Genomic DNA, 25,744 nt, shown 5'->3' with positions numbered 1-25,744 from the left:
TGGTAGCATGACAAAGTGCTAATTCATTAGAACATGATTACTATAAAAAAAAGATGTGATAGAGTTGTCAAAGGTGCGGCCGTTGTTGATATTCATGTGCCACACGCTCTAACGGCACTGATTTACAATGCTGCTTAGTATTCACAAACATCTTATATCATCAGGTGAAGAGGGGCATTTGGTGCCAATCATGCTCCAGTGATTATCTGAGAATAAGTGCAAGATGTGCTGCAGGGATAAACCACTGTGCTAGCTTGAAATGCATCTCGGACAGATTTTCATTTAAATAGTCAGTGAAAGACACACAACCTCCTTAGAACAATGTTCTATTTAGCCTCAATGGGGCTTCAAGGGCATTCTGTTGACGATAACCAAAGATTAGTGGTGGTTTCCAGACCTTTAACTGAAGTGAAATTTAAAATACTATGAGGACAAACTACTCCATTAATCGTGAAAGACCTGGATTTAACCTGGAATGATATTGGAGAAATAAGTATTTTATCACTGGAATCTAGTGGAGTTCAAGCATAGAGCATGGAAACACCGGAGTAAAGTGGCAGTATTTCTGCTTATAAGGCCTTTAATAAACAACTTGTAAATTTGCCAAATCATTTCTTGTACTCGAAAGCTATTTATAAATCCCATGGATATCAGTATGAGGCCGGCTATGTTCAAGCGTAAAAGAAAGGGGCAACATATATTAGTAACCCAGTGCAGATGCAATGCACATTAAAAATTCAGCTGCCTATTTCCTCCTTAAATACACCCAAGCTTTAAAAGGCAGCCGGGGTGACACAGGGGGAGGCCGCTGTCGATTAAGTACCATTGCATTTCCAATAGGGGTTAGTGCCGAATGTTAAGTATAATTCTGTTTATGACTTTCGGTTCAGTTCTTTCTCATAACCTGTTTACCCAGAAGCAAGCAATCAGTCCCTGGGCAGTTCCACGAATCAGGCCGCCCGTATTCAGTCACTCAAATGCACCATTTCAGGACCATGGACAACGTCCTGCAGCCCTTCGTATTGGCTCACAGTGTGTGGTTATGGCTGCTCCCACAATGGACTCATTCTCTCACACGAAGGTTTCTGTATATGTGTATGGGCAATTTGTGAGGAACCACAACATAATGTGAAATGTACAATCACCCCAACCTTAATCCAAACCTATTCCTAAAAATGATCAATTTCCATAAAATGCCCTGACTCTGAAAGTCTCACACTACAAGCACAAACACACACACACACACACACACACACACACACACACACACACACACACACACACACACACACACACACACACACACACAGTACGGTTTCATGAAAGGAAAACTAATGAATTCCTTATTATCTACAAATGCGTGCATTGCATTTAATCGTGAACTGTGATGACATTTATTCAAGAAAACACAATTTCCTTTACAGCAAGCAAAAAACGAAGCTGTTGAAAACGAAGGAAGGGCTCTCTTGCAGTATTTGGTTCCACAGTGGTGACATTTCGGTTCCGTCCGTGGCAACCTTCCTTAAAGTCGTGCCACCGTAACATTTAACTCACGATGCACCCTCGGACAACCTCACGGGTCGCAGTCTCACCAGAAGAGGGCATTCCGATTCTGCCTGACAAAGTTGCCTTGACATGCAGACGTGATTAACAACAGCGTCATGCTGTATTTCAAACCGAGCCACGGCGAGAATGAAAGGAACATTTGGACAAAAAGGTGGATATTTGGATATCTGACTATTCCGCGAGACTCGCTGGCAGCGTTTCACAGAGACTTGTGGATAAACGAGCGCTACTTTCCTCTGTGCGCCATGCGCGGATCAGACTGAGCATCCTTGAGAACAGAGACGCCGGGGGTTTACTTGGGAGAAGGAATCTAAGGGCTGCGTGGCTCCTTTGGAAAATTACGTCCTGTTTTTTTGCATCATGCTAGCGTATTTGTGAAGCGTTGTGGCAGGATATTCGGAATCTCCTTGCGCATGTGAGACTGACATGAATCACTTGGATGTGGCTCCGTTATTGTCTGCGCCTACTGCAGTACTCTTTTTGGCTGTAACTTGAAAAAAGAGAAAGATTCTTTTCCAGCGAAAACATGGATAGGGACTTCTGAAACCGGATTCCTTTCTCTTTTCCCAGTTTAATCTGGAGTTGGAAGTAAATGACATTCGCCCCGGTTCTGTTGAACGGTTATAGACGCAGAACTAAACCGGATAGCACATCCAGGTCCGGGAGAGTAAAGGGCAGGTGCGCTTTGGAGTCGGCGGCTGCGCGGAGAGACCGGGCGAGTGGATTAGGACGGTACCTGTCTGTGGAGAGCGCGTCATGCGGATTCGGATGTCGCGCACTAGAAGCCATTAAAACCTGTGGGCTGGAGCTGACAGATAAGCGGATATGGGTAAGTTCTGTTTCTGTTACCATCTTTTTCATAGCGTGGGCTGTTGCAAAATACACTCCAGTTGTCCTCCTTTGTCATAACGCACCACAAAATCTCTTGCCTCTTCCGAGCACAGCCTGGTTTGAATCAGATGCTTGCATCAAAAATGGTCGTCTTTTCGAATGCGCTGTTGTGACATCTAATCAGGGTTTTGTGTCTTTTGCTAAGTGCTTCTGGAAGCTTGAGGAATGTGGCTGAAGTCTGTGCTGTAGCCTGTTAGTCGCAGAGCTGCAATGTGTTTTTCCTCCATTTCCTGACGGTATGGTTTACTAGAGACTAAGGACACTTTTTATTTTATTTAATTTTTTGCATTTCACAACGCTGTGCGCTTCACGATTCGGCTCAAAATCAAAGCGAACAAGCCTTTCTGTCTGAGTGAGGACTAAACCTTTTTTTTTTTCCTCTCTTGACTAGTTGGGCTGTCTGGCTCATTGACATGGACTCAAATGCTAATTACGGTAAATGTTGGACGCCAGTCAACTTTATAAAGCGTGGCCCTGCATAATCATTGATTGTCCTTAATCTGTACGCACGAAGCCTATTGTCCAGTTTCAGCTCAGTCCTAACGCCTCCCCAAAACTCTTGTGGGCTGAAGGCACTGGTCGTGCAGGTTTTGCTTAGCAGACTGATTCTTATTCAAGAAAGCTGTCGTATTCTGCACCTGCTATCAAGAGGGACTCTCCGAATCGAGCATAAAACTGTGCGTCCATCGATCAGTACTCTGTAGTGTCTCTCTCAGCACCCCTCTCCTTTAGTAATGCATGATTATATTTCTGTGCCTGTGCGCGTGCATGTGTTTCTCCATGTTATTCTCAGTTACATCTAATCTGAATTTACCATTTTGCCCCGTTCTGCTTCCCACGTGCGCACAGTGTTACACACTGTAAGACCACCCCCCATCACCTTCTTGGACCCCTCTCCTCCGTCCTTCTCTTGGAATTGAACTGTTTTCTGTTTATCGTTGTTTCACTCCTTTTCCCCAAAAAATTCTAATAATTTGGGCTTGTTCTCCATCACTTGCATTTTCTTGGCTTGATACTATCGTTAAGAAAGCCTAATCTCCTCAGCCATTCTTAACTGTTATACAGATGGCCAAGTTCACTGGTGGTGCTGTGCCATTAATTGTGAGGCTGCATGATATATCGACCCACAGTGGGTTACTGCACCACATCAATATAAGCTACAACAGCACACAAAGCCATACAGTACTGGCTGTAGGAGCTCAATTTCTGTATACTGCAAAGCAACCATACATGGTCAGTCAAAGAAGTCTGGTTTATGGGCCTGTTTCTAAATTAAATATCAGAGGATGTCAGAAAACCCTGCGCACTTTCGGTGCAGCGACTTTGACTGAGACTCACACGCACATGCAGGTGAGCACATGTGCCTGCAAACACATTGTGTCCAGGTAAATGTTCCAGCCCAAAATCTCAACTTTTGTCAAGCATGTAAGCTTCATGTCTTAGCCCACAATTATTTGAAGATTACATGGCGCTGTAGTCTCAGTTATCCACCAGTGTAGCTGACTGTGATGCTCTTCATTAACAGCGTGCAATGCACTTATGTTTCATGGACCATATTATTAGAGATCTGCTTTGCAGAAAGAGGACAGTAGGGTAGAGATAATAAAAATCCACAGCCAGAGATGCAGCTGCAGAGCTTTAAGATAAAGTTAGAGACCCCGCAATAACATTTCACACACATTTCCTTCATCTAAAACATGTTTTTGCTGTGAACCTGCCAATAGATGCAACAGATTGTTTAAATGAAAATCAGTGTGATACCAGTCTCACTGGCTCGTCTGTCAGTTCACAGTTGATTCATATAGGCAACAGATGACCTTCTGCTGGCCTTACAGCATCCAACAGGCAGCATTGTTGAAATGTCAGGTGAAGCAGGTGAGAAGGGGAATCAACAGTACCTTTGAGGGCAATATCTTGGCATTTATTATTTACATTTGCTTATTTTAAAAGAAAAAAAAAAAATCAATAGCTTGTGAAGCACCTGGGACCCAGCATCCATTATCTCCAGTGTGTTTATCCTGTTCAGATTTGTAAGGGCTGGATGCATAGAGCTTCAGGCTGACTACACCGTGGAAAGGTTCGCCAGTAACGCTTGTAAATATGTATTAAACCAAACGACAACCCAACAATGTTAGGCAATGGCCACAGTCAAAGAAAACCGGACATACAATAAAATGTAGCATGGAAGAAGTAGGAAGTTACAGACCACAGGTGAGCTTAAGCGCAGTTCATTCTGGTTGGTTAAGAGGATGGCCCTCGGAACAGCTGATGTACAGGGCTTCAACAACAACAACAAGAACAACAACAAGAACAACATGTGTTATTGATGATATAGTGTCTCTGCAATGTATTAAGCCTGTGCCTCCACCTGATTCTGACCCAAATAAAGCCAAATCTTAACCCTGTGAAGAAGTGTGGAGTGATCAAAATATCTTCACTTTCCAAAAACTTAAGATCTAAAAGTCAAATGCAGTCCTCACAAACAAAAAATATATCCCCCAAGGCACATGATATGATTTCTGTCTACTTTCAGAACGATTGGTGTTGTAGCATTTTGCACCCTTTTGGCAGGGCTGTGTTGCCCAGTGATGAACCTTTTGGTCAGCTTGACCAGGATTGATACCTGACTTGGTAGAAGAAACATACACACCCTCTCAGTGACTTATGAGGTTACAGCCTAGTTGGTATTTAACCCTGCTACCTGAACCAAATTTCCTTAAGCAATGTGTCACTTAAACCCTATTTGCACAAGACTAGTATTACCTGGGGACCTCTTGTAATTTGTGTGTAATTGTGGAGGTTTTCTGTGCCTTTAATCCTGTGTGAATCTGCCATGTTTGGTAAAAAATTGCTGCTAATTACCCACCATATTTCACCAGACACAGAGGCTGTGATAATATTAGTCATCTGGGAATAAATTAAAGCATTTTGATTGAAAAATTCAGGAAGCTCATATACATATATGTGTGTGTGTGTGTGTGTGTGTGTGTGTGTGTGTGTGTGTGTGTGTGTGTGTGTGTGTAGGATAATACTCCCTGTGGTGCTCTTCTATATTCCACCTGATCAGTGCTACAAATACAAGACAGGCGCATCAGGACACAATGTTTTCCAACCACTGTTGAAATGGGTCTAACTTGGCAGGCCCTGCTATCATCTCAAAGATAATTGGAGACTAATAGGATGGCTTAGGCTGGTCTGGGGACGTCCTTCCCTATGTATTCGGCTGCTGTCCAGTCTCTATGTGCAGTCAAGGCTGAGGCTGGTAGCATTTTGTCAATGACAGGCAGCAAATAGCAATGAGCCACTTGTGTGCACTCAAAGTGCACCAGTTAGCGAGTCCATTTGCCAAGTTATTAAGCTACATTTGGTTTTATTTTAGGTCAGCAGTAAAGTGCACTTACTCTCTCTATGTGTTAGGGTTGAGAGGCAGAAATAGCTATCTTCTCGTGCTGAGGACAGCAGGGCTGTCTGCTGCATAACTAAGCATTACGCACATGCCTTCAGACAAACTTTAGCTTCGACCTATCCAGCCATATTAGATTTAGACAGATAACTGCAGCGGGTGACATAGAAACATGAGAAGCACATAGCGATATATTGTTATACCAAACAGTAAAACAAAAGCAAGGAAACTGTTCATCCTAAAAGTTTGATCTGAAAGCTGGTGAGAAGGCGAGAAAGATGGTTGGGGAGCGAAAATGGAAATCAAAAAGGGAAGTGAAAGGGCTGAGGAGATTTTTTTGACCGCATGCATAAAAATAGGTTTCACATTATAAAAACATCCTGATGGCTGCAGGGTTCAAGGACATGCATAACTAGCAGATTTTCAGTTGGATATGAGAATGAAAGGAATGAGAAATTGTTCATCTAAGTAGATATGGCATAAGAACAGTAATGGTGAGAGGTACATAAGGTAAGAGGTAATAGAGTCACAAACCCCCATGAGTGACACCTCAGAGGGTGACTTGTGCTCCTTTGTGAATAAGATTAGAGGAGTAGTGGTGAAGGAGATGGCTTACAGAGGCATTAGCGCGCAGAGCGCTCATTAAACCACGTACAGTGTCAGTAAGGGGAGAGAGGTGTCTTGTGAGGCAGGCTCAATCTGAAAGAGATGGCGCAGTCACTTCTAATAAAGCAAGCCTATTATGCACATGGGAAATAAAAGCAATAGGGGGTGTTTCTACATCCTCCTGGGATAAGAGTAAAACACAAAATGTAGAAAGCATGCATTCATGTTTAACAGCCCACACAATTTGTTCCCCAGTCAAGTGTTGTCTGTTACAATTTATTTCAGTTCACATGGAACTTTCCACATGGGCATTGTTCTATATCAGTATTCTTCTCCTGTCTCTGTCTGTTTCTTTATTGTAAGTCTCTGAGGCACAGTGTTGTTGGCAAATTAGTTGAAGTTACATTCAGAAACCTGAGAAAAACAAATTGGCTGCTCTCAGAAATACTGCATCTTGTGATCACCATCTTTCTCTCTGCCATATTTATGTGAAAGTATCACAACTGTGGGATCCAAGATGAAGAAACATGATTGATGTATCTGCTGGTATAATCAATAGCCAGCACAAATTATCTGTACAGTTCCATGGTTCCCTCCATCTGTAAGGAATGATGAAAGATTCCTGTGAAAACAAACAGTAAGTGTGTCTCTCTCTCAGCCACACTCTTAGGCACACACAAACACACGCATACAATACCCATATGGGATCAGCAGATGCTTGGCAAGGAGCGAAATGGCTATGTTAGATAGCATATGCTGTATGATGCCTCTCAGCCACTCTATGTCAGGGAATTATTTCTGACAAATCCTGCAAAGATTATGGAAAACGCTAGAAAACTGTAATCATGCTCATTGCCTCAATAACACCACAAGTATCCTTAAAGCCCAAAGATTCCATGTTTTAGCTCCAGTTCATCATCACATAACATTAATTCTAATGAGATGGTGAAATCAGCATGGGGTCTGCCAACACATCATACATTTTGCAAGCTAATTCAAATATGGACTACTTCCATCCTGACACATCAGTTTTATCTCACTATAATAATGGTAATAAAGTCCATGCTTGATTATATTGCCTTGAGAAACACACATAAGTAGTGAATCCCCCCATACCACCTCCTCAAGGGGAAATCAATGTATCTTAATGACAGATCATTAGTGGCTCTCTAAAGGGGAACGATTTTAATGGAAACAACTCTGTCTCACCTCCGAACAAGGAGCGATATCACAGGAAGCTACTGGCCACTTTTCTTCACTTTTCAAATCTTATTTGAAATGGAGCATCTACCCCAAAAATTTAAGAAATGTACCTCATACACATGTAGCCATTCTCCACAGATAGGACATATCAGATTTAGCTGCTGTACTGCTTTGGTTTGGTTACACATGAAATGGCTGGAGTCTAAATTGAAATGCCTCCAGGATTGTATACACAACCATCAGCTCTTGAAAGTTAATTTGCTCTGTACAGGCTGCCTTTCACGATTTATCTGTCACTTCCATTGGTGCAATGATGGTTTATGGGATGACTGAATACAAATACAGATAAAGATATGATTGAGTAAAATTGCAAGCAGCTTTGCTTCAACGCAGGTTATCTGTGTGTATTCATATGCATTCGTTTATAAACATGCAGCGCAAATGACATCAGTCCAAACAGCTAAGACCATGTCATTTGGATAATATGTTGACACATTGTGAACTTTTCTTTACATCTGAACAGAAAATGTTTTTGTAATTAAAATAATACTGCAAATTATACCAATTAATGACCACACATTATTGTCAATTGATCAAAACAAGCAATATTATGTAGTATGTAATTACTTTAATTAATCAGCTTTTATCAATCAATAAAAGCCTGCTGCTTATTTGAAATAGGGAACCTAAGACGCTCACAGAGCAGAGGTGAGATGAGGATTAAACAGTGTTGTGACCAAGTCATGTTTAGTATAGTATAGTTTACAGTCTCAAGAGTCATTTCCAAAATTGCAGTTATGTTGAGTGCTATGAACTTACTTTGAGTTTTAAACAAATCGTGCTGTACCCCTGGTAACATTTTTGCCTCCGTCATGGAGGACAAGTTGCTGTCAGACCAGCTTCTGTCCCTTCGGACCACCCACTGAATATCTGACCACAGGATTCTTATATGATATATGATATGATAAAATGCTCACATGGTCTGGGAGCCACATCATTCATAGTCACAAGCTAGACAAACGCACACTCAAATCCAGTAGTTTAAAAAAAAAAAAAGCTTGTGAGATGTACTTTGGTTTACATATTTTGAAGCTAAGGATCTTTATTAGTTAAGTCTTCAATTGCTACAACCCATGTAGAAGTTGTAGAAATGTATGTAGAAATAAATATAGCTGCAGATAATGTTGGTTGCATTTTTGTTCAGCACATTCTCCTCAGTTGCATGGTGTGATATGACTGGACATACGTAGGTGTAAATAGGTGTGTTGAAAGAATGGTGAACATTGGTTAGTGTCGGGGTGAGTGTTATTAATGTACGTGACAACCTTGGAGACTGAAAATAAAAGGGATGAATTACAACATTGTGGTAACCATTGAGTGGAGGTATCTCTCCAAGATATAGAAAATACAACCAAGAAACCTGGAACTGGAAGGGGCGTCATATTTCTGCATGAATCTGTCAGCTTTGGTTGTGGACGAAGGGAACAGACCTGGTATGGAATGTGATGGAAGAAAGATGTAGAAATTGCACAGAGAAATATGAGTATGAATCTGAAGGACTACTGATTTGCTGCACTGGTAGGAGAGATCTCTGAATGGTAGCCTGACCATTTTGGAAGATAGAAAAATCCTGAATAAGGGAGGCCCTGAAGGCTGGCCTTCATTTTTAAGTTCTGGCATCTCCACATCAATCGGGATGTAGAACAGTCTTCTTTTGTTTAGGATATAGCAGCAGTTATTTCTAATTTTCTTGACTTTCACATCACAATGTTATGTTGTTAGTTGACTTTGCTTCTCAGCATTTTTAATGTTTTGGCAAATGTGTTAGTGTCCTTCCTATTCAGATGCATTGCCATTGATCTTTACAGAGAATATCAGCTAAAAGCACAGAAGAGTTTGCTTTTTGTAGCAGGGCTGTTACTTGATAAGTACAAACAAAACCATCCAAATCATGTTTAGATACTTGATGCTTGCCTCAAGATAACTCTTCAGAAATGGTAAGCAAAGATGCCAAGATTGTTGGGTCACTTGGATCTCTTCCTCTTGCCTCAAGGCATATAGTCTGGGGGACAACATCATTTCCAATACTGATCATGAGGAAAAATAAGATACTTAGTGTGTAGCATGCATTTGTTGAGTTTTCAGTAAGCTCATCTCTTAACCTGTTTTTCCGTTCTTGTTTGCATCTTCCCCTGTCTTTCCCTATAGGCTCTGCTCTGCGGCGTCGCTGGCTAGTGGTCCAACTCCTGATGCAGGTGTGGCTGGCAGCAAATCCATCTTTAAGTGAGCGCCCATGCCCCAAGAGCTGTCGCTGTGATGGAAAAATTGTTTACTGTGAGTCAAGCGCCTTTCGCGATGTCCCTAAGAACCTCTCAGGAGGCTGTGAAGGCCTGTCTTTACGGTACAACAGCCTCGCCAGTCTTCGTGCAGGCCAGTTTGTAGGCCTCAACCACCTCATCTGGCTCTACTTGGACCACAATTACATTGCCTCTGTGGATGGAATGGCCTTTCAGGGGGTCCGCAGGCTCAAAGAGCTGATCCTGAGTTCCAACAAGATCACATCGCTCCACAACACCACATTCCACCCTGTCCCTAATTTGCGTAATCTAGACCTGTCATACAACAAATTGCAAGCCTTGCAGCCTGGACAGTTCCAGGGCCTGCGGAAGCTTCTCAGTCTTCACATACGCTCAAACTCTCTAAAAATCATCCCAGTGCGTCTGTTCCAAGATTGTAGAAATCTTGAATTCCTGGACCTGGGATACAACCGTCTGCGCAGTATCACTCGGAATGCATTTTCAGGCCTAGTCAAGCTCACTGAGCTGCACCTGGAGCATAACCAGTTCTCAAAGATCAATTTCTCTCACTTTCCTCGTCTCTACAATCTGCGGGCACTTTACCTGCAATGGAATCGCATTCGCTCAATGAACCAGGGCCTGACCTGGACCTGGGCCTCCATCCAGAAACTGGATCTGGCTGGGAATGATCTGACGGAAGTTGACGCTGTAGTTTACCAATGCCTACCAAACCTGCAGACCCTCAATCTGGACTCCAACAAGCTGACCAACGTCTCCCAGGAGGTTGTTGATGCCTGGATCTCCTTGACTATGATTAGCTTAGCTGGGAATGTCTGGGACTGTGGCCCTGCCATCTGTCCTCTGGTGGCTTGGCTGAGAAATTTCAGAGGGGCAAAGGAGACCACCATGATCTGCGCCTCCCCCAAGAAAGCCCAGGGGGAAAAAGTGATGGATGCTGTTGAAGCTTTTGGTGTTTGTCAATCAAACCCAGCTACAACTCTCACTGTGAGTATTCCTCCAACCCCATCCAGTGTCCCTGTGCAGACTGAACGTCGCCCAGCCATTCTGGCTTCACCTACTGGTTCTGGAAAGAGAGGAGAGGGATCTATCAGAGGCCCGACATCATCAGCTGTTACCCCACCTGTGGCACTTCCCCCAGAGCAAGATTTGGAGCCTGTGTCCTTCCATAAGATTGTGGCCGGAAGCGTTGCCCTTTTTCTATCTGTTGCGATGATCCTGTTGGTAATCTATGTGTCTTGGAAACGCTATCCTAGCAGTGTCAAGCAGCTGCAGGAGCACTCGGCAGCAGCCCGCAAACGCCGCAAGAAAGCTAGAGAGACGGAGCGCACCCTGAGCTCTCCACTGCAGGAGTACTATGTGGACTACAAGCCCACCAATTCTGAGGCCATGGATGTGCTTGTCAATGGGACCGGACCCTGCACCTATACGATCTCAGGCTCCCGAGAATGCGAGGTATGACCCACACCACCGCCACTCCTCCTAAACAAAACTCTGTCCACAGCGAGACGACCAGAGGTAATTATTCACTCTGCTTTGATAGATGATAAGTCTGCTACTTGATTACTTAGGCTTACACAGCAGGTTAGGTAAATACTGTGTATGGATTATAATTGAATGAAGCAGAGGTGGTTTTAGCATCACTTTGTGTATAATAAGATATCTCTTGTTTTCAGATGGGTGTTTGTATATTCGCTTAAACTCTAATCTCTGTCGAGATGCAAATGTTTGTTTTGCTGCAGAATTGTACAGAAGTACAGATAAATGAGACTGATTACGTTTCCTATTCTGCGTAATCTTGAGCTTAAGATACGCGGTTTGTGATAAGACATTTGTGGTTGTTTAGGTACTCATTTGCTTTTTTGCTTGCATATCACAGGCTTTGTGCTTTGTGTGTTTGCTCTGCTGCTATTCAGTTTTTGATTAGCACTATTGTGGAGGGAGAATAGCTGAATTTTGGGGATTCGCTTCTGGACACTGGGTGTGAATGCAAATAGAGACTCTCGTCACTGAATAGACCTTCCCCTGAGCTGAAGACTTCACACTTTTCTTGACATAGGTATGACTCAAAATAGTTGTTGGAAAATACACCATCAGCACTTCCTTTCTGTTTTCCCTTCCTTTGCACATTGCCTTGTTGAAGTTACTCACTTGTTTACTCACTGGCTTAACTGATTTGTCACACATAAACTGGAATGCATACTTTCACTGGCCATCCACACTTTAACTCACACAGAGATTGACAAAATACACATTTTGTGACACACACACACACACACACACACACACACACACACACACACACACACACACACACACAAAGAAGTAGTGTTTGATAGTCCCGAAAGGAGCGGAAATTCTTTGAAATGTTGCGTACACAGGCATGTGAATTTCTTCAAAACAGTATTCACAGACTATAGCAGAGTGGGAATACCACTTTTCTCTCCTTGCTTTCAGCTGCTACACTCTTGTGTACTGACATACTGTACTGTTCTTGGTTAAACCTTGTATTCTACTGCTGAGTTTATCCAAGTTTACCCAGCTACAGCTAAGCAAAGCCTCTGTAGAAATGTATTTCTCATCACAGATTAAGTGGCCCTGGTATAACAGGGGGTGAAGGATGGACTGAGCCCACTTGGATGATCAGACAGCCCACTCACTGAAGCTGTAACCCAAAGGTGTAAGACATATTTTTGTTGAGCTCTCTATATATTTACCAGCCCACTCATACTCAGTGTAGTTCTTTCCCCAGCATTTCCATGGCATGAAATTCTAGCAGGCTCTCTCTGGAGGAATGACTGTAAATGCAGAGGTTTAAACAGTGTGGAGGAAGAGGAGGAGGAGCAGCAGCAGGGCTTGATCCTCCACATTCTTTTCCATTTCTGTCACTGACTGTCTGGCTTTCCTGGAGGCAGGTTATCTCTAATATGCTATACGTGCCGTTTGCTCACACTGGTTTGATTGTAAAGAGGGACCACAAATCACAGCTGCCATTCTTGTTGTTTGCCCTGCCCTCCCTCATATGGACTTTGAGTGCCTCCTTTCAGCCCACAGCGCAGATTTATATTCAGTTTGAATTTTTAGATGTAAGTCTGTACTTCATTACACTGCCAAGCAAATTTCAGTTTGAATTATACTGCATAGGCTATAGTGCACAATCCAGCTAAATAACAATTGACAATACTATGGAGATGTAATGATTTTTTTCAATGCAAGAAAATTCAATATAAGGGTGTTTTGGACTCCATAAGCTTGTCCAGGTGTTCTTGTGGCTGCCCTCCATGATTTAAATAATGAGTAAATCTAATTAGGAAGTTAATTTGCAAAGTACACCGCAGGAGACAGCTGCCCACAAGAATCATATCAATATGAAAAAGGCATAATGATAGTTGCAGTAAAGATGAACTTTAAAAGAGGTTATGATGAAGAATTGGTATTCTCAATCAAAGATAAAAAAAAAAAAAAAAAAGGTTAAATATGTATTTAGTTTTGATTGTCTTTTATCAAGGGGGGAGATGTAATAATAGAAAATGTGATAGTAAACTCATCATGCTCTGGTTATTTTGATTTAATCTAGATAGAAGTTGTCCCCTGAAATTACAAAGGGTCGATAAGATTAGTTCAACCCATGTGTTGGACCTGCAGTCCACAATGAGTTTTTAAATCAGAGGCCTTAAAATTGTAACCATATATGTTACCCGTGTTTGTTAGAGAATTTTTAATGTCATGGTAATATAATATTAGTCCAACAATGGATGGCCATAGTGCTGCGGATCAGGAGGCATTAACAGTTGTAGAGATGAGAGGATATTGTCACACTAGGTGATGGCAATAATTAAAAAAATACATTGGTTTCCTTCCAGTATGTCATATTACAAGGGATATTAAATGGCTGATTGTCATTTGCCCCATGCCAGTTGGATCAGACTATTATCACACTCATACTGCACAGTCCAGTCCTAAAAGAGACCTTATCTACGATGAAAGGTGCCACCCGCTTCCATTCAAATGGACCCCACACAAAATACCTCACAGCCTTTCCATCGGTGTAAGCTAGAAGTGCTGTTTACCAGTGGAATCATTGCATCTATCATTAGCCTTTTATCTTGACTTGACTGAACTTGGCAATTTAGCTGACTCTTTCATCCTGTGAGCCAAATAAAGCAGGAATTAACCCATACTAAGAGGGCAAAGGGCCAAATCAACATTACAGAGCCAGCAGACTGTGACAACTTGGGGCAGGGGGTGGGGGCTGGAAATATTTGTGATTCATCAACGAGCACTCGAAGAAAATTGTCAAGGAAGAAAAAGGAGCCAGAAGAAAAGCTGAGTTGTCTTTAATAATTTAGAGCCAAACAGGAATAGATCTTGAAAGTAAAGGAATGCGATAAATTCTTTATTCTTTACAGGAACCCCATAAGCTTTCACAGGGTGGTCGCGAGTCTTCCTGGCGTCCTTATTGACGCATCAGCAAAAAATACAAATGAAAATTTCACTGTTTCAGTGTGAGCCAGGTATAAAGAACAGAAAACATATGAAATAACTTCACATAAAGAAACCAACAACAGTTAGCCACAGTTGAAACAAGAACAAAAAAATGTCAAAACATGTACAGTAAAACAGAAATAAATAAATAAACAGAAAAACAGACAAAGATGTGCAATTTGACAATAGGTGCACAATTGTCCTGCTTTTTTCCAGGAGATGTATCGTCTTAAATGATATAGCAACATCTCTTCAGCTAACCTCATTAAATGCAAAACTACATGTTTTATTACTTACTATGCTTTTAACACAGTAGCAAGTTAATTTTAATGAATCCAATGGCAAACAAGATCTCAAATGATCCACCTAAATAATTAGCAACATCCCATCGCCTGCTGATGAACTGACCTGCACATTCCTCCTGTTTTTGAAAATGCCTGACACATTATTTTATTCAAAGTTAAAATATTTTTGACAATCATTTACAGAGCTCTCCACTTTCAAGAGCAACTTCTATCCAAAAAAGGCACCCTGATTTTCTGAACATCAATATTCTCTAGAAATCATCTAACCATGGTGCAAGTCTGACCTTTACAGACCATTTTATGACATTTTTCAAAGCAACATTTACATCATGTTCTTGACATATGTCAGACCATTATCAATCTTTTAACATCATTCAAACATGAAAACATGAATCAAGTTGCAGGAGCTATGACCTACTGTCACTGACACTGCCTGTGAACACAACTCACGTATGTTAGTGAAAATTTGATCAGTGCAAGTTGAAGTGTTTGTGCCATTGATGAGAGCATAAATCCTGGTAGGTTGTGTCACAGCCTTGGTAGGATTGCAAACATTGGCTGTAGACATCAGAGTTTTATGAAATGGGCAATTTTTAGAAAACCAATCAATATTCAAGTCAAACTCTTTGTATACAGAAACAGACACAAGACATAAACAAGAACTTCATAAAGAAATACAGAAGATAATGCCCTGTCTTAAAAAAAAAAAATAATGCTGCAGGAGTGAATGAATCTGAATAAGTGATAAATCCCACTAATTTATGAATGGAATTGGCAAGCGCCAGATTATTCAGGTCATGTATCTTATGCCACAGATGTTCACCTGAGCAAATACCAAGCCTTTTGTTCGGCCCAGTGCCATCATCAGTTGATGACTGAATTTGTGCAGGAAATGACTGACATCTGTCAATCATCATCACAACATGTAATTAATGATAATCACACACGAAGCTTGTTATGAGCAGTTCTAAAGTTCAAGTTTGAGTTACAGTGTCATGTCTTTTGCCTCCTCTGGTGAGCCTTTTAGTTTCCTGAACACTTTGCAGTCTGTTCTGCTTGTTTTGTTTCTGTTCTGTTTCCTGGTAACATGCTTGTCTGGCGATGTCTTCATTTTTCTCGGTCAGGTGTTGACATACACATTGGTGCCCCTCAGCTTTCTCTCCTGCCCAAGAGCAGCGTTTTTCCGCTTTCTGCTCACAAAGCTAATTAGCACATTTCTGGCTTTTGTTTTTTGAGGGATGACATTGCTCAGTGCCATTGCTGTCCGCATCCCTTTCTATCAAAGAAAGCGAGGATCTGTGGCTTGAGGGAGTCTGGGTCTAGCTTGTTGGGCTCTCATGGTTATTGAAAATCACTTATCACTCACTTCTACACTAGCTTCTACACTGCTACTGCTTTGCTTGAAACAGAACTAACTCCTGTCAACAATTCACCAAAACCATCATTTGGCTATTCATTTATCTTTACCTGCTTCAACAAATCAGCAACTTTAACTGCCTGATCATTATCATCATCATCATCATCATCAATATCATCATCCCTTTAATTGCTCTGAAATGGTCATATAGAAGAGTAAACATATCTTTCACTTAAAGAAACATACGTACATTTCCATGGAGGAAAAACAGCCTATCATGATTGATCCCACCTGCATCTTGACCTGGACCTGCTAACTATAACCTGTTGCAGTGGTGGTTGTTGGAAATGCTTCAGTTAATGTTGTTAGACACACTTTTGGCAAAAAAATAGGAATGAAATTCCTATGCAATGTTAGAATAAAGTAAAGTAACAGATTTGGTGGTTTGGCTGCTTTTTTTTTTTTTTTACTTACTCTTACTCTGTCCCCTCATCAACTCAGTCCACCTGTAGGGGATTGTTATTGCCAGCAGTACTGCACGTTGGCCTCAGTTTTCTGACAGCACAACAATCTAGCCATAATATGAAGCCATATTGCATGAATATCAGCTTGTGTAAACACATGGAGGAAAACTAAATGAAGTCCTGGCGCTCTACTAATTCCTGTCACATCTGCAGTTCTGTTCCACGAGCTTCCTTTGTCCTATCCGCACACTCTCCTCCATTTTGTTTCTTCAGATATCCTTGAAAATGCATTCTCTCCAACCTTATCTGTCCCTCTGTCTCATCTTAAAACATTGTAAAAGGGAGACAGAACTATCAGTCAGCAGTCCACAAAGTCCTGAGTTCATCTCAGAATGTGCTCCGATCTTGTTTCCACATTTTGTTGCTGTTGCATGGACATAAATCACTCAGCGGAACGCAGCAGCACCTGCTGCACTCTCCCCACCTCACAGCCTCGCCGCCTCTCCTCAGGCTCAAAGCTCAGGTCTGCTCATCTCTGATGAGTGGGAATTGGTTATTCTTCCCGCATCGTCCGCACCATTCCTTTCATTCAGATTCTTTGCCATCACCATAACTCGCCCTGGACCTCTTCACATGATTGTCCTTTATCAGTCCCCAGATGCACCTGACATGAATGTGAGTTTGGCAGCCTATTTTGCCTGAAGATGGTGTAGTTCTCGTTTTCCTATGTCACTACAACCTTCTTACAAAAAGGATTATATCTATCATTTTGTTTCTATCTTCCTTTGATCTTTCCCTTTCTAGCTGTACTCTTAATGTGTCTGAGCCACTTTATATATCAGAATATCACTTGGCATCGTTTGCCATTTTTTTTCAAACCCATTTTGGTGGGCCCACCACACAAGAACAATTGTGGCTTTTTTTCCCCCCATAATTCCTTCCTTCCTTCTCTCCTCTCATCTCACTTTCTACAATTTCCATCTGTCCAGCAATCCTATCATCATCCCTTGACCTCTGCCACCTTCCACCATGATCTGCTCATTTGTTGTATCCTGCCCCTTGGCGGCCAGCAAGCGAGTGAGCTTCGCAGACATCGCTTTTTGCAGCCGACACAAAGTGGCTCAAGTCTTGCTCTTTGATAAGTACTTTAATGATATGCCAGGCCTGCTCTGCCAACTACCTCGTAGCGCTACCTCTAATTCACTCGCTACCTTCTCATCTTACACAGCTTGCCCTGAAAAGTCCTGAAACTCATTTCTTCCAGCAGCCCTCTTGACTCCACCTCCTCGTCCCTTCTTCTGATAGTGCTGCTGACCTTTTCCAAACTGCAGTCATCCACTTACTATAATGTCACACTGTATACCAGCTGTCTTTTAATTAATTAATGTTGGTCATATTTTTTTAAGAATCCCCAACTCTGATGCTAAATTTGATACAATTTGGACGGCTCCTACTTTTTTCTGAATGCACTGCCCTTTAACCAAGCTTCTGAATAGGTCTGACATGCTGCTCATGTGAGAAATTGCCCAGATTCTTAACCAGCTGCCTTTAACATGGGAATAATTCAAAGTTCTGAAATTGCTGACCTGTGGCATTTGCTTGAGTTCATTTACAGGAATGTCACTCAAAAGGGGAAAATAAGACACTGCCAAATTGTATTTGTTGTCCCAAATCAAATAGATTTTCTGTTGATTTTAGGATTAATTAAGAATATCAATTGATTGAAGTCATTTCTCCAGTCATTTCAAGCCCTTGGTCAGAAAAACTGAAGACATCAGTGGCTCTGGGAAATTATGATTGCAGTTTATTTATTTATTTATTGGACATTTATAGTGTAAATGAAAAAAAAAAAAAAAGTTAATGTTAGAATTGGTATAACTGACTGAACTGCCAATGCAGAACACAAACAAAGGGGCATTAGAAGGGCAAAAGGAATTTATTGTCACCAAAAGTTGTAATAATGTTCACAAAGATGCAATCCAAAGAAACCCAGGTGGGGAGCGGGCAGGTAGGGTAAAGTGAGTCAGCATTTTACTCAGGTGGTGGACTGGAGCTGGGCAGAGGCAGCAGATTTGAGACCCAAGGTGATGATCCTGGCTGGTCAGAACAAAAATCTGCTTAAGACTGGTGTGGAGATCTGGGTTTTGATGAGTGTGGATTGGCTACAGCTGTGTGGGCTGATTGGCATGGGGAGCAGGTGTGGGTGAGTTGAGATTGTAACAAACAAACACAGGGGGGAAATGACATGATACAGAGGGGTAGGGGGGACACAGGGGAAGAGAGGAGGAAGGAGGCTTTCTGACAATTAATCCACAATGAAGATAACTATTAGCTGTAGCCCGAATGCTTGAACTTCACTACATTAAATCTATCGGTTCCTCCACTACCTATTTCTTATGCTGATGACTGATTCAACTCTACTTTTATATTCCATCCTGGAAAGAAATTCAGCAAAAAATATCTTGTACAGAGTAAGCCCTCACTAAAACAACAAAAATAGTAAGTAAGGAAAGTAAGGAAAAAAAAGAAATAACAAGGAGGTGCCTGAGTAAATCTGAATAGATACATTTAGATTTATTTTTGTACTAGCATGAGAGTAGATTTATGTGAGTGTATGGAGATTGTCTGTTTGTAAGGATGAAAAGACAGAGAGGTATTGAGGAAAAATGTCTGGTCGGGGCCTGAGGATGACGAGGCCTGGGGAAAGAATCAGGGCATGTCAGGACATCTGGGTCAGGCCAGAGTTTTTTTCATTTATTTCTAATTTATACTCCCTTTCTTTGATCCATCTGCATGTCTATTTCAGTTTCCTTTTGTTTCAATTTCTTTTCTTTTCCTTTCCTTTTTTCCCCCCTCCTCCTCTGCCCTTGCTGTCTTTTATCTCAAGCTGCTCACAGGCCTGTGGGAGGTTGCAGGCCCGATGCAGGTCAGATCCCCTTCAGAACAGCCCCCAATCTGTTCTAGACGGTCTGTTTTGCATCTGAGGGGCAACTTTCTGCTTGAAAGAATATTGTTTTGTTGAGGAAATGATTGGCTCAATTTGTTGCAGGATCGTGGTGCCAAAGTGACACGTTTTGTATGCCAGACCAACCACCCCAACCTCCTCCCTGTGACTTTTTGTGGTGGTGTCGAGTTTCATTTCTCATATGTACACACAACAGTGATTATCTGCAAGGGGACAAAATCACTTATCAGGAAATGTAAACAGGTCATTTTAAAGGTAGGATCCTCTTGGATGCTTATAATCTGGCACCTGGTCAGCATGTTTTTATCGGCTGAGGGCTACACACCCACTGCCCAAAGGTTGATGATCAGAAAGGCCAGAACACAAGAAAATAAGAAAATACAGGCAGAGGGCAGGGTACTTCTAGTAGGTCATACGTGATGTTTCAGAGGGATTACTTTCATATTGGTTTTGGAAAATCCTGCTCATTCTGCCTTTGGAAAAGTTGAACACAGCCATCGTTTTTTTTTCTGGCAAGGACAGTCTGAAATTGAAGCATGCACCTCTGCTTACAAACTGCATCAATATGCTCAATTTATAACCACAGTGTGAGATATGTCTATTTTTGTGGTTTTGCCAAAGTCCTTATTTTAGAAAGATCTGAAACAAAAAAAGTACACAGATTTTTGTAAGATGTCAAAATATCATCCTGCACCATTGTTCAGTGGTAGGCAAGCTATCTCTTAAGGTATGAGGCACTTTCCCTCCTTCCCTGTTTCTCTCTCCCTGCCTCTACAGTCCAAGGTCATGGTGTCAGATTGTTAATTGCTCAGAAAAAAATCAACACAAACACTGGGAGGCTAGCCAAGGGCAAGCAAGCTATCTGTAATTCAGTGGGGAGGCTGAACTTCTCGATGCTACTGTCTTCAGTCGACAATTAGCCATGTGGGAGACTTCAAAACATGCACCGTGCGTAAGAGAACATCTCTCTCATCCGCTAATCCTGTCTGTTTCACACTGTGGTTCCATGCCGCTGCTTTCTGCACCGCCGTTTGATCCATGCTTAATGAGGGTGTTAGATCACCAATACAGCAATTACATTACCTGGAAAAGAGGCAAGACTCTTTTCTTTTCCTCCCAGCCTTCACAATGCAACCCAAGAGCATCATTAATGCTAAGCTTCCTGATGCACTGCCTCTGTTATCATTTCTACTCATACTCATCTTAAAATCTTTTACAATTTACATCTGATGTACTTATTTTGTACCTACTTGCTCAGCAATTATTATTTCTCCCCTCCTGGTCTGTTCATTTTCAAAGCAGTTTTTCAAAGCTGTGCATGATTTGTTTCAAACCAGTCTCTTGCCCTTTTTACTTGTATCACAACTGACTGATGCAAGTACTGCCGCTTTACACAGCTTGTTCTTTCCAGACTCTCCATATGAATGAGAAAACAAGAATGGCATATTGTAAGTCTATGTGATTGGACAAAAAATGATGGCCTGTTTTTCTAAATTTGGTATAATACAAGAAGCCCAGATTACTGGCAGAGAACTATAGCTGAAAGGGTTATATCACAGAGCCGCAACTTGCTTGCTCCAGAGTGATCTGTGTTCAGTCTTCTGATTTTTGACACAACATTTAGGTGCAGCACCAAAGGTTTAAAAATGTTCCTAAATTAGTATCTTTCCATCTACTACATTTATTGCAGCATGTAATATAAAACTCTCCCCGTTTGACAAACTGTGCAGCAGAGGTGTCCTATCATTGCCATCCTATCGCCATCGCATCGCCATCGCATCGCCATCCTATCAAGCTAGTTCTTTCTGAAAGCCTTACTTTAAAACCTTATTTTAAAGGTCCACTGTGTAGGATTTAGTGGCATCTCGTGGTGAGGTTGCAGATTGCAACCAACTGAATTCCCCCCTGCCTCACCCTCCTCTACGGTGGCTGCTTAAAATGCAAAAAAACATGAAAGGTGCTTTCCAGAGTCAGTGTTTGGTTTGTCTGTTCAGGTCTATTGTGGAAACAGGGCAGTCTCTGTGGAGAGGAGCCACTCTCTAAAAATATAAAGGGGAGAAAGGAGCTAAAAACAGAAGGACTCTTCTTTTCAGGTAATTTTACACTAATGACAACAAAATTATCAGTATCATTTTCCATTTCTGCCAATAAATCCATGTAAATCCAACACAAATGGGCCTTAAATAAAAATTATACTCAATCACTCAATTAAAAAAAGTAATGTGTGGAAACAATAACATCTGTTTCACAATTTTTGGACACTTCTCATTAAATTTCTGGCGTTTCGTTTAACATTTTAACCCTTTGCATGGTTAGTTATTGTAAGTTGTTTGCAATATTAAATGCATGGCAGTTGCGTGGTATTAAAGGAAGGTTGCAGGACATTAGTGTGAGTACAGCTTATGAGGCACTCATTTTTTTCTCATTAACTACATGATCACATTCAGTAAGGTTGGACAGCCTTACTTTCACCTTGGCCATTAGTCACTAAATTCAAATTCGTTCAAATCAGTAAGTCTGAGGGAAGAGATGAGTCATTCATGGATCTGCATCTGAATACACTGCTAAGTACCTGCAGCAGTACATGTGCTCATGTTTAAAGTGCTATAAAATGAAATAGTAAAAGGCAATCAAGTCATCGCTATGATAGGCATTTTAATCCATTTTTTTGTAATCTTAGGAACACTCACTGTTGAATGAAGCACTTCTGCTGAAGTTGTGCAGACTTGTTCACTCTTTCCAGAAAATGATGTGCGATTTAATGAATTGACAATGAGTCTAGTATAATTAGCCTGTCATCCTTGCATAACGCGGCTGTCAGATGAAAATATTTTAGCTTTCCAAAGTCAATTTTATATTTCTATTTAATAGGTTTCATGGGGCCTAGTGTCAAGAAACTTACTTAGAATTAAATACTGCATCTTTCAAGGAACTAAACTCTCAATTCATTACTGCTAGGAAGAGTTGGTATCTCATTTTATTGCTGGTCCTAATTAACTTACTACTGTAATTAAGAGGGACTCTCTAAAAAGAGAGGGTAGAGGCCTTGTCTTTGCAGCTCTCTGTGGGTGGACAGAGTATTAAGAATAAAAAAGACCACATATCTACAAAGGTCTTTCTGTTATCTGGCCTGCTTTTCCTTCTTTCCTTTTTCTTTTTTCTTTTTTTGTTCCTTACCAAAACACAAAGCACACATACGTTATTATTTCTCTTGCACTGGTGCTTTCTTGCAAAGTGTTTTTTTTGTTGTTGTTGTTTTTTTTTTAAGTTCCTCACCCAAAAGTCTTGTCTTGACCTCTTGTGTGGGGTTTGTGTCCTTGCTGCACCCCCTCAGGTGTTCTCACCTAACCTATTACTATCTTCTCAGCACTGTGTGGGCGTGTGCACACTTTACATGATTGACATCGCCTGTATCTCCCGTCTAGCATGTGAACATTTACTTTGTTGTTATTGGTTAGTTCTCATTTCTATTCATGGACTTTAATGTGAGCAGCCTTCCATACAATGAAACCACCCCATAAAAGGGATGAACAGTAACAGAACGGGTCAGATGCAGGTAGTAGATAGATAGTGAGCAATGCAACAGTCCAGTAGTGTGCTTATGTAAAAAAAAAAAAAAAAGGTGGTGGTACATAATGCTTGTACTTTTATTGGTACGGACAACATTACAACACAACACAACCCATCCTGTTCAGCAGATTCAACAGGCAGGAAATGATAGACTGGCACTCGGGGGCTGAAGTAGAGTAAGACAGGTAGGCATGAGGAGCTGGCAGAGAAGCACATTCAACAGGACGGAGCAGCCAACAGGCGGACAGGAGAAGCAGTTAGAAAGCCAGAGAAATCAGGCAGTCATCCAGACTCGACAGCTAGATTGGCAGGCGTCCGTCCACAAAGACACACAGGCCTTTGTCCACGGACAGCTGTCCATCCTCTGATCGGTGATGGCTCAAAGCTTTTCTGAAGTAAGATAATAAGTCTGAGGCAAGGCCCAGCAGATTGGCATGTTTTCCTCAGTGGTCAGATCAAAACTGCGATGCACCAAAGATGGTATGTGTGTGCGGGTGAATATGCGTGTGTGTCCTCAGAAATAAAGGGCACTTTTGATTGTCAAACTTGTTTTGTTAATTATGCAACTTGGACTGAAAATTACAACTGAGATGAAAACACAAGAGTACAACTGTATTTACTGCTAGAGTGTGTAAGTAACACTGATAAATAGAATCTGCACGAGACCACATAAATGTTTATTCCTTTTCAGCATGTGACAACATTCGAAATGTTGTTACTGTCCATTTAAGTTTACTGTAGTGCTGAAGCTGAAGTTTTGTCAATTACAGTAAAAACTGCGTGTCTGCTCTCAGCTTTTAGCCTTGTATCTTAAGCTTTAAGTGGGATTTTCAGTGGTTAAAAAAAATCTAATTAGCACACATGATTTAACTGCTTCAGTTTTATATTGCATTTGAACAAATCATGTATCATGCATGATTCAAATCAAAGGCAGCCAAGTGAGGGTGCCACTCCTGACATTTCCACAAGTTACACCACTCCAACAAGAATCGTAACACAGCAGCAAAAGCAATCAGACATCACATTTCCACTACCGCTGTGATGTGCTGCCAGTCTTTTATGCTGTACATATAAAGAACTCACATGAAGGGGAGTGGGTGAGTGAAATATATTGATGTTGAAAATCTAATGAAATTTCCCATGCCTTTCAAGTTTGATCCTTCTGCAGCGTGTAGGTGTCAGAGCAGGCTGACTGCATGTGCTGCATCCACTCATGCCGGCGTACAAAGTAACCTTCATCTCCCCAGCTAGGAAATTCTCGGAGGCTTCATTCTGTTGTTTCTCCTATTCCTTCTTAAGCACCTTTCTTTGCTGTATCAAGCACATATTATTTTTAGTTAATTACCTGTCTCTGTCAACCTCCACTCTGTTGCCTCACTGCATCGGTCTGAATGTCTTCCACTGCAGGAAAATGTACACCTCTCATGATTGATGACTTCTAGTCCTCTATTCTCCCACAGCTTCACTTTAGTATTCTCAGCCTCACCATGTCCAAGCTGCGAGGACCATATAAACACATGCTGCAAGAATAAGTCCCAACCTGTGGTCCACTTTTTTTCCCCCTTTTTTTCCATGTACGGTGTTCCAACACAAACAGAATGACATCCCAGGACATTTGTGAAGAGAGAAAGTGAAGGTGAGAGCAAGTGGATACAGTATTATAGCTCTCCAATACACATTCTCAAGCAATTTCTGCCCTACCATGCAACACGCTCCATGTAACAGATGTCATATATTTAGAGGCCATGGTTCGCAGTAAAATATATAATGGTCCCTCATATCGATTGAATTAGGAAGGTAGTAAAAAGCTCTGCATTGACAAAACTGACAATGGATGTATTGGGATTGATTGTGCCATGAAGCTAGTGAGGTTACTTATGGACCAGGACCCTTCTCTGTATTCATCGACTGTCTCTCCAAATGCTGAAAAGATCACAGATAATGATGATCATAAAAAGACAAAATGAGGGAGAGTGCAAAACCCACCTGAGCCTTGTTGTCTGTTATAAATCATGACACCTGATATGCTAGAGTGATGACATTCACATGATTTTAAATAATATTAATAATCACATTGCCATCATGCTTGGGATTTGACTGGGTTGGGTTGTCTTGGGGGATGGTTATGTGTAAGACTAGCACAGTAGCAGTATATAATTCGGATTATATATTATTACCAGTTGGCTCGCTCACACTGTGGAGGATGACACAAGAGTCAAACCAGCCTTTCTGGGGGTATTAACATTTTTTGCCCCCTTCGGTCAGCTTTCCTCAAAAATTCCAGTATTACATCATCCGAAAGAGTGGAGCCAGTGCAGCGCTGGTTATATTTCTACACCAGGACAAGGTGTCTACGTGTAACTCCACTTTTAGCCTCCAAAACAGCATTTAATTTCTGTGAAGTGCCAGCATGATGGAGTTTAACCTGTTCACTGTGCGTGAATGTGTTAGCAGCTCAAAGTACATTTGAGGTGTCTGTGCTGCCTACCAAGAGCATTACACAAAGCAGTTTTAATATTTTTTTTCCCAGAAATACTACCTTCTCCCAGTTTGCTGTGTATCAGTTAGTTTAATAATGTAGTTGAACACACGTTTATTTCAGAATATGTGCCAT

General features: G+C 41.5%; 1 protein-coding gene across 2 annotated transcripts in view; it reads left to right on the top strand.

The window, feature by feature from the left end:
• Positions 1-1,593: 1,593 nt before the first annotated feature.
• LOC139348591 (leucine-rich repeat transmembrane neuronal protein 4) overlaps positions 1,594-25,744 on the top strand; it is a 103,428-nt gene continuing 79,277 nt past the window's right edge. Inside the window, exons 1-2 of one of the 2 annotated variants that reach the window (XR_011603410.1) lie at positions 1,594-2,395; positions 9,878-11,502. Coding sequence is in view for 1 of the 2 variants with exons in the window: in XM_070988836.1 (XP_070844937.1) it covers positions 2,392-2,395; positions 9,878-11,439 (1,566 nt within the window). In the remaining variant the exon portion in view is untranslated. The remainder of the gene's footprint in view (positions 2,396-9,877; positions 11,503-25,744) is intronic. The other variant, XM_070988836.1, reaches the window with a different exon arrangement.

The sequence above is a fragment of the Chaetodon trifascialis genome, chromosome 20 (genome assembly GCF_039877785.1).
Source record: "Chaetodon trifascialis isolate fChaTrf1 chromosome 20, fChaTrf1.hap1, whole genome shotgun sequence".
NCBI classification, from domain to species: Eukaryota; Metazoa; Chordata; class Actinopteri; order Chaetodontiformes; family Chaetodontidae; genus Chaetodon; species Chaetodon trifascialis.
This window is presented reverse-complemented; position numbering and strand designations above follow the sequence as displayed.